General features: G+C 40.5%; 2 protein-coding genes across 3 annotated transcripts in view; both read left to right on the plus strand.

The window, feature by feature from the left end:
- Window positions 1-4059, plus strand: part of LOC138003477 (uncharacterized) — a 7151-nt gene extending 3092 nt beyond the window's left edge. The window contains exons 1-2 of one of the 2 annotated variants that reach the window (XM_068849563.1): window positions 491-557; window positions 1558-4059. In XM_068849563.1, coding sequence (XP_068705664.1) covers window positions 1566-3926 — 2361 coding nt within the window. In that variant the 5' untranslated portion in view covers window positions 491-557; window positions 1558-1565 and the 3' untranslated portion in view covers window positions 3927-4059. Of the gene's footprint in view, window positions 1-490; window positions 558-1557 lie in introns of those variants that run through there. The other variant, XM_068849562.1, reaches the window with a different exon arrangement.
- Window positions 4048-5669, plus strand: LOC138004603 (nephrocystin-3-like). The gene is made up of 2 exons (XM_068851154.1): window positions 4048-4146; window positions 4218-5669. The coding sequence occupies exons 1-2, from the start codon at window positions 4048-4050 to the stop codon at window positions 5667-5669; spliced, it is 1551 nt and encodes a 516-aa protein (XP_068707255.1).
- The last annotated feature ends 3410 nt before the right edge of the window (window positions 5670-9079 follow it).

Raw genomic sequence — 9079 nt, forward strand, 5'->3', positions numbered from 1 at the left:
GAATAGGGCCAGTATAAGGGATTACTTCTCTTACCTTTATAATCTCTTGCCACGATCGATCACTAAAATGCCGGGATATTAATCAACTCATCACTAAATTGGACTTCCTTGCCTTAATAAAGCGAGTCTTGTTTTTCATTTATGAATCAGACATTCAGTTTAACGCCACCTAATCCCCATTCCTTTCGTTCCTATTATTTTCGTAAAACGTGTTAGGTGATACCAAAGGTTAAAAATCTCTTGTTACGTTATGGCAAGTAAAACTGATTCGCTGAAAATAGCGCAACGAAGCCAATCAAAATAGGCTGGTGCAGTCTGATAAAATGCGATTAAGTTACTGCCTTAAAATGCCAATAATTAATTTCTATGCCTAATTAATAAAGGGAACGTTTTAATGTTATTGTTAAACCACAGTCAATGATTGACAAGTAATGATATTGACCTGTTGCTGTGGGAAGTCCAATAAGAAATTACTGCTTTACGGAAAACCGAACACTTCAACCAACTTTACTCAGCCTTTCACAAGCGATTTGTCTTTGCAAACAAACATATTTGAGGTAAGGGCGTTAGATTTCAGCAAAGTGAACATGAAAACGCATACATGCGACAGTCCGTGAAGTTAGCTGTAGTTTCCGGTAGCCTCGCAGCACCTACAAGGTCTCACCTGATTGGAGACCACCCTTGAGGTTTAACAAAAGAACAAATAACAGAAACAATGGCCCTTTTGTTTTAGGCCTAGGGTAACAGAAACAATGGCCCTTTTGTTTTAGGCCTAGGGTCCATTGTTTCTGTTATTTGTTCTTTTGTTAAACCTCAAGGGTGGTCTCCAATCAGGTGAGACCTTGTAAGAGCTGCGAGGTGACCAAGGACGGTGCCTACTATTGTTATTGCGCATATGTTCTGCACATCTCGAGATAATCGGATTTTCCTATTGCTAGTGCTTATTAATACAGGGATATTTTTGCGCGGCTCAAAACTATGCGGAGAAAGCAGAACTTAGCAAGTGATCTTGGTATCGAAAAAGAAAATTGGGGGTAGCCATGCATTTTTCAGAGAAAACTGAGTTTCAATTTGGAAAAGAACGCCATACACTGCTTTGTATTTTAAAACCTTTTACAAATATTGTTGATTAATTATCTTCGAAAAATGGGTGGTTACCCCTAATTTTCTTTTTGGATTTCAATAACACTTGTTAAGATCTGCTTTTCCCGCGGCCGCATATTCAGTAAACCGCGCAAAATACCTTTGAATTAGTAGGCACCGTCCTTAATATTTAGCAACAAGCAATTAAAAAGATCTGCTAGCAGTCTGCCTTTCAAAACGAGGGAAAGTGTGAAGTGTTGGTGATGATCAAGTCATAATATTTGTCGCATTAAGGACAATTGAAATCACTTTTTAAAAAAAATATCTCCACTTTGACTCGCTTTGAAAAGAGTTATAACGTAACTTTTAATGCTTTTGGCTTTTGTACACCTTACTGTTATCAAGGAAGCTTTAAAAAATTTAGCAAACAGATTTCATACAGCAAATTAACTGCGCAAATTTATTTTCGACAAGGATTGATCATGGCGACTGGTCCGGAATACACTCAGGAACAACTCAATTACTTCAGGATCTGCTCCATCACCACAGATGTAATAACTGAGGGTCTGCGGACAATCTTTAAACAAGAATGGGACAGTCGCTACAAGGCAACACTGGGAGAATGGAAAGACAAGCCCCAGAATGGACAGGACTTCAAAAACCGGGAGTCACCACCAACCCGAAGAAGAAATGCAAAGCTTTTGACAACCATGGTTAATGGCAACACAGCAGAATGGGATTGTACCATGCTCTTTTACGGGATCCTTTATTCTGATTGTATCGGGAGTTCCCTAAACCGTGTTATCCGTTCAAGCGTGGATGATTTAAGAAATTTTCGAAATCAAGATTTCGCTCATTTGCCACAGGGCAATCTGACGAAGCTAGAGTTTAAAAATGCTGTAGGAAAAGTCTTGGTTGCCTTTCAAGCACTTAGCCTCTCCGATGTGAAGATTAAGGAAGTTACAAACCAAACGAGTTTTCCGACAAGCGAGTTGACGAAAGTACTCCAACAAGTGAAAGAAACAGAGCAGCGTCGAAAGACCCTTGAAGAGCAGTTGCAGCGTGAAGCTACTCCGTTTTTCGTTCTTCCTCCCAAGCCATCGCATCACGTTGCCAGACGAGATCGTGAGGTTATAGCAATACATCAAAAGCTAAAGCGACCAAAGGAAGCCAACGAGAACTGTTTAAGTTACCTGTATATCTCAGGAAACCCGGGAAGCGGCAAATCTCAGTTGGCTGCTCTCGTCGCGGAGAAGTGGTTTGACGAAGAAACAAGCGAAGCTAGCACAAAGACATTTGTAATGACTCTAGATGCGCAGAACCTCGATTCACTGTTGGAATCATACTACTCTTTTGCTCGACATTTAAGGTGTCCAGAAGATGCCTTATCGGACATTATGAAGGATAAAGATATGGATTTAAAGAAGAAAATCGCAAATATTAAGTCCTTAATTAGCACCAAAGTGGAGCTTTACTCTTCTTGGCTGTTGATAGTGGACAATGTTGTAAGATTTAATGAAATAAGTCATCATTTGCCACAAACGGGGAACTCGAGCTGGTGTAAAGGTCAGGTGTTAATAACCTGTCAAGACACAGCTGCTATACCTTCAGAGACGTGTTCCATTAATCACATATCAGTGAGCGAGGGTATGATGCTGTCTGACGCTCTTACTTTATTAGCCTCCCTCTCGGGCATCGCTGCCAATGACGCCGGAAAAGAAGTTGCTCAGGCATTAGATTATCAACCCCTTGCCTTAGCAAGCGCCGCCACGTTTGTCCGACTTGTGCGAGAAAAGATATCATCTTTCTTCGGCTGGAAAGAGTATCTACAGAAGCTTTCCGACGGTCAGCGTGCAAAAACTGAGGCCTTTCTTGTCGAAAGCAATCCAAGCTATTCAAACTCCATGACCAAGGCGATTTCACTGGCCGTGAACAGCGTGATGTCAACTGACAAAGTTTTAAATCACGCTTTCAATTTCATTTCTCTCTGTGCTCAGCAACCATTAAACCTTGAACTTTTGATCAACTACGTTGTGAATAAGGAGAAGAAAAACGATGGAAGCGCAGGAAGCGAACTTGCTGATGCAGATATTATTAGTTTGAAGATTCAAGAAAGCTCACTGATCTTAATTGAAAAAGACGAAAGCAGCGTCTTCGTTCGCGTTCATCAGGTTGTGCGAGATGCTATCCAAAAGAAAATTGCTGAAAAATATTTGGAAATTGTACATATTGAAGTTCTTTATGGGGTTATTACGTCATTTTATCAGTATACAGTTGATAACGGACTAACGGGTTATGAAGAGTCTGTCACTAAAAGCTTTCACTTAGTGTCACATTTAAAATGCCTGATAACCGAAATTGAAGAACACATATCTGAGGTTAAGAAAAATAATAAAATAAGGGTGAAATGTTTCCCACGTTATTTTCTTGTGTTAGGCCGAATTTGCTATTTTCATTGTAACTTTATTATAGCCAAAACCTTCGGTGTCGTGGCTCTGAATTTATCTCATCGTGATGATGTTTTTGAACGAGATGCTACACGAGCCAATGATGAGTTGGGTGACATGGGACAAGCTGAAGAGTATTATGAGCGTCATCTTGGTATCTGCCGTAAGAACCCTGGTTCTCAGCCTGTCGATGTTGCAAACTGTTTGAAATTTTTGGGTGATGTACTTCATAAGCAAGGTGACTTGGAACAAGCGAAGGAACACTTTAAGTTGGCCGTTGCTATTTACCAAGAAAGGCTTGATTTTCAGCATGTCACTGTCGCATCGACTTTTAACAGTTTGGGTCGTGTACTGCGAGACCAAAGTGAGCTGGGCCAAGCAAAAGAGTATCATTAGCGGGCTCTTGCTATTTACCAAGAAAGGCTTGGTTCTCAGCATATCAATGTCGGATTGACTTTTAAAAGTTTGGGTGATAGACTTTATCACCGAGGTGAGCTGGGTCAAGCAAAAGAGTATCATGAGCGGGCTCTTGCTATTTACCAAGAAAGGCTTGGTTCTCGGCATGTCAATGTCGCATCGACTTTTAACAGTTTGGGTCGTGTACTGCGTGACCAAGGTGAGCTGGGCCAAGCAAAAGAGTATCATGAGCGGGCTCTTGCTATTTACCAAGAAAGGCTTGATTCTCAGCATGTCACTGTCGCATCGACTTTTAAAAGTTTGGGTGATGTACTTCGTGACCAAGGTGAGCTGGGTCAAGCAAAAGAGTGTCATGAGCGGGCTCTTGCTATTTTCCAAGAAAGGCTTGGTTCTCGGCATGTCAATGTCGCATCGACTTTTAACAGTTTGGGTCGTGTACTGCGTGACCAAGGTGAGCTGGGCCAAGCAAAAGAGTATCATGAGCGGGCTCTTGCTATTTACCAAGAAAGGCTTGATTCTCAGCATGTCACTGTCGCATCGACTTTTAAAAGTTTGGGTGATGTACTTCGTGACCAAGGTGAGCTGGGTCAAGCAAAAGAGTGTCATGAGCGGGCTCTTGCTATTTTCCAAGAAAGGCTTGGTTCTCGTCATGTCAATGTCGCATCGACTTTTAACAGTTTGGGTGATGTACTTCGTGACCAAGGTAAGCTGGGTCAAGCAAAAGAGTATCATGAGCGGGCTCTTGCTATTTACCAAGAAAGGCTTGGTCCTGAGCATGTCAATGTCGCAAGGACTTTTAAAAGTTTGGGTGATGTACTTTATCACCGAAGTGAGCTGGGTCAAGCAAAAGAGTATCATGAGCGGGCTCTTGCTATTTACCAAGAAAGGCTTGGTCCTGAGCATGTCAATGTCGCATCGACTTTTAACAGTTTGGGTGATGTACTTCGTGACCAAAGTGAGCTGGGTCAAGCAAAAGAGTATCATGAGCGGGCTCTTGCTATTTACCAAGAAAGGCTTGGTCCTCAGCATTTCACGGTCGCATGGACTTTTAACAGTTTGGGTGATGTACTTCGTGACCAAGGTGAGCTGGGTCAAGCAAAAGAGTATCATGAGCGGGCTCTTGCTATTTACCAAGAAAGGCTTGATTCTCAGCATGCCAATGTCGCGCGGAGTTTTAACAGTTTGGGTGATGTACTTCGTTACCAAGGTGATTTGGGTCAAGCAAAAGAGTATCATAAGCGGGCTCTTGCTATTTACCAAGAGAGGCTTGATTCTCAGCACGCCAATGTCGCGCGGAGTTTTAACAGTTTGGGTGATGTACTTCGTGACCAAGGTAAGCTGGCTCAAGCAAAAGAGTTTCATGAGCGGGCTCTTGCTATTTACCACGAAAGGCTTGGTTCTCAGGATGTCAATGTCGCACGGACTTTTAACAGTTTGGGTTATGTACTTCGTGAGCAAGGTGAGCTGGGTCAAGCAAAAAAGTATCATGAGCGGGCTCTTGCTATTTACCAAGAAAGACTTGGTTCTCAGCATGTCGATGTCGCAAATTGTTGTTACAACGTTGGTCAATTACTCCATAACCAAGGTGACCTGAATCAAGCAAAAGATTACTTTGATCGTGCGTTGACCATCTATTTAAACTGCCTTGGGTCTGAACATTCTGACGTTGTGATGCTTAAGGGATGTTTGTCCCAACTGCGTCAACAGATTAAGAAAACTTAGAAATTCAGTTGCCAAGGTCTGGGGCCAAGGATCCTTCCCATGATAGTAGCAAGAGAATTGTGTGATATGTGTAATTCCGCGCAAAGGCCGTGTTGACATACCTAATAATTGTTCCTAAATAGTAAAGTAAAGTAAAGTAAAGTAAAGTAAAGTAGACCTTATTTAACGTCGATAACTCGTAACAGTAACTTTTAATCACTGACAAACCTGAGGTCGACGGTGCGCTCATTTTACTCCCCCCACTCCATCAGTGCTCCGTTTTACAGGTATTTAAAGCTACGTAGCTACACGGATCTTGTGAAACGAATCTTGTGAAACGATGGTCTTGTGAAACAAGGATGCGAGATCCGGGAATCGAACTCAAGACCTCTTGCACCAAGGCCGCGCACTAACCGACTGTGCCATCCTAGAAATACTTATCTTGAGGGGAAGAAGAGGAATCAGTGTTTAACTTAATGGGGAATAATTGTTTGTATTTATGCCTGGAGAAAACGAGGGGCAAGTAAGCGAATCCTATTCGGATTACAAGTATTTAAAATCCATTATTAGTTCTGTGTCATAGTGCATGGTTATAGTTCAAGGCCCACACCTTTTTTGTCAGTTAGTCTGAAATCGGACCGCGTTTTTATGGCAACAACGGATAAAATAGTGGCAATATGCGCACAATGTAAAAATGAATTCAAAGTGATTATCATGGAGCAGAGGGATTCGCTCACTCACCTCATATTCCCTTGTTCGCGTACAGATACAGTTGGATTGCTAGATCCAATGCACCTTAATCGAGCCATGTTAATCCGTTCAGATCAGGCGGGAAAAACATGTTTCCGCTTAGTGAATTAAGTGTGTGATTTTTTTATAGATTAATAAGTATTCTGTTTCAAAATTATAGAAATTTAAACATAGAACCAATACTAATTAAACCAACACTGACTATTTTACTAGTAAGGACTTAAGGTAATTCCCTTGAAATTGTTCTAGTATCAAACTTTTTTGGAAACTTGGCATAATTAACATTCATGATATGAACATTAAAAAAATGCAATAAAAAAATGGGGTCACCGTGCTTGTTTACGCGTCAGCAGGCTCTTAAAATGGGGTATTTTTACTGTTTTCCCGTTAAAAATTCGAATCACCCTCATACAGATTTATTCTTGGTTACTTCAAAGACAAAATTTTATTTTGAAAGTAAAGCTTCTTTTATTTACATAAGCAGTAATGCTTCATTTACGCCGAATTTGATTCCTGATTATGGGAATAGTGCAATTTTTTGGGACAGTTCCGTGGTTAGCTTGAAGTCCTCGCCTTGGGTAAAATACACCCAGTACGGAACTGTTTTCCAAAAAAAATTCATGTTCTACTATCAAACTTTTTTTCTTCTTCAAATATGTTCTTTATTAGACTGTTCTTAGCAAAAACCTGAAAAAAAAAATTGGGGGTCACCGTGCTCGTTTGACAGAAAAGGAGCATTTATTTCGCTATCGGGTTTAGTTTGAGCGAAATCTCTTACTTTTTGTATGCGCAAGTGCTCATGTGCGCGCACTAATGCCTTCATTCAAATGCAGTTTAACTATTTAAAGGAACTCGATGATAAGGATTGTACCTATGGATTTTTCGAAGGTCTTTGAAAACCCTTTTATTATTTACATCATAAGAAACTAGATCATTGGATAATGCAATTTTAAAGTTTTGATTGCCTTAGTCATCATGTTATATGAGCTATTATTAAATTTTCGACGTCGGATATTGCGTTTCTATCTTTCTGATTGGCTCATTTAATCTCGGGTATCAGTTCATATACTGCATGACCTAATATGGAAACTGATTGCGTCAAGTGTTGCCAAGCTGGAAACTGATTGGCTTTAATTTCCAAGTGACCAATGTTATGAGGATCAGAATTACTCGTAGCTTATCTGTCGTGCAATTCCAAACATTTCTAGAATTATCTTACAATATGTAATATTCCAGAAATTTCTTTGATATGACTCAGCAGTTTCCACAAACAGTAGACCTTGTAATGATCAGTCCTCTATAAATAGCAACAGAACGTCCTAGATGCTTAGAGTAAAAGTAAAAAAGTAGTCTTGTAAGTAATAGAAAAAACTCTCTTGCCCGAGAGCTTACCCTCGTGGCTGACTGTGATTGAACTTATGCTATGATTGGATGCGATACTGTGAGGAAGCTATAATCAACTGCGATAACTATGGTGAAGCTATATTAAACCTTCGACCTTGCTATATCCGGAGAGCAGAAAGTGACGATAGTCAAAACGGACAAAGAGTTCAGAGTTCATTATGAAGTCTTCCGTAAGAGTTTGTCTACACAGAAAATCCAGTGAATGGAAAGAATCCAGTGAATCAAGAAAGTCAAGAAATGTTCTCTACAATCGGTGGAACTTGGATTAATCAAGATCAAGATCAATTCCTGAATCGCCATTTAAGACAGTAAGCATGCTTTATGAACTGCCTATTTAACTTAATCTTTAACCTAAGTAAATGTAACAGTGTAAAACTAATTAAATAATACTGAAAAGGGTAACTACTCGTTGTCACACTTTCGTTGCGTGCCTTATATCCTACTCGGGAGGTCGTTTTCACTTATGCCTTGTTCGCGGTTTGGTTATTCCAGCACGTAACAGAAAGCGTTCAGAATTAAATGAGAATTTAATAAAACAGTTATTCCATTCGCGCTTGTTAAAACCAACTCGGCGCTACGCACCTCATTGGCTGGTCCCCGCATATGCAGCGCCCACTCGTGGAATAATTGTTAATTATAATATGCTCTTCAAATAGAAGTAACAGAACGCAAAGTAGAGAAGATTTATTCATCATTTGTGGGCGTTTTTTATTAAAAATATTAAGACTTTGAAGTCCTTCGCGTGCTGGAATCCTCCTAATGTGAATGCCTCTTGTGTGTCATAGCTTTTCAATGAAACTTTACAGATTAGGAACGCAACAAAGTTAAACAGAAACCACGAAGGGACAGCACTATGAAACTGCCTGGCGCTTCTAGAGACAGAGAAGAGGGAATTTTCTTTATGAAAAGCGCCAAGGGAATAACGTGCCAGCGAGTAAGACGGATCACCGAGTGCAATTGACACCCAAAAATGAGCGTGCGGAAAGGATTGTGCACTGGTCCTATAACCGCCTTGCTCAAACGAGGCCCGAAACAGTAAAATAAATCGTGTGCAGCCAAAGTTAAGTAGATTTGTTCAACACTCAACAATCAAACAGCTTTGTAGATGAGTCAAAAAGAGCCGCTCCCAAAACACTCGCAACTGGTGTCAGTAATAAAGGATTGATTGACACAAAACAAGAATCACATAAAAAGTTCAAATTCCAAAGCTCGGCCAATGGCACAATGAAAGAACTGGTAAAGAACTACTGAACCACTGATCTACTTCCCCCTCCATG

Source organism: Montipora foliosa, chromosome 5 (genome assembly GCF_036669935.1).
Source record: "Montipora foliosa isolate CH-2021 chromosome 5, ASM3666993v2, whole genome shotgun sequence".
Lineage (NCBI taxonomy): Eukaryota > Metazoa > Cnidaria > Anthozoa > Scleractinia > Acroporidae > Montipora > Montipora foliosa.

What these genes read in the sequence shown, in the direction of transcription:
- LOC138004603 (XM_068851154.1), top strand. Translation starts at nt 4,048, where the DNA reads ATGAGCGGGCTCTTGCTATTTACCAAGAAAGGCTTGGTTCTCGGCATG. An exon ending in TCGTGTACTGCGTGACCAAG is followed by an intron (nt 4,147 to 4,217) that starts GTGAGCTGGGCC and finishes CTTGATTCTCAG; the next exon opens with CATGTCACTGTCGCATCGAC.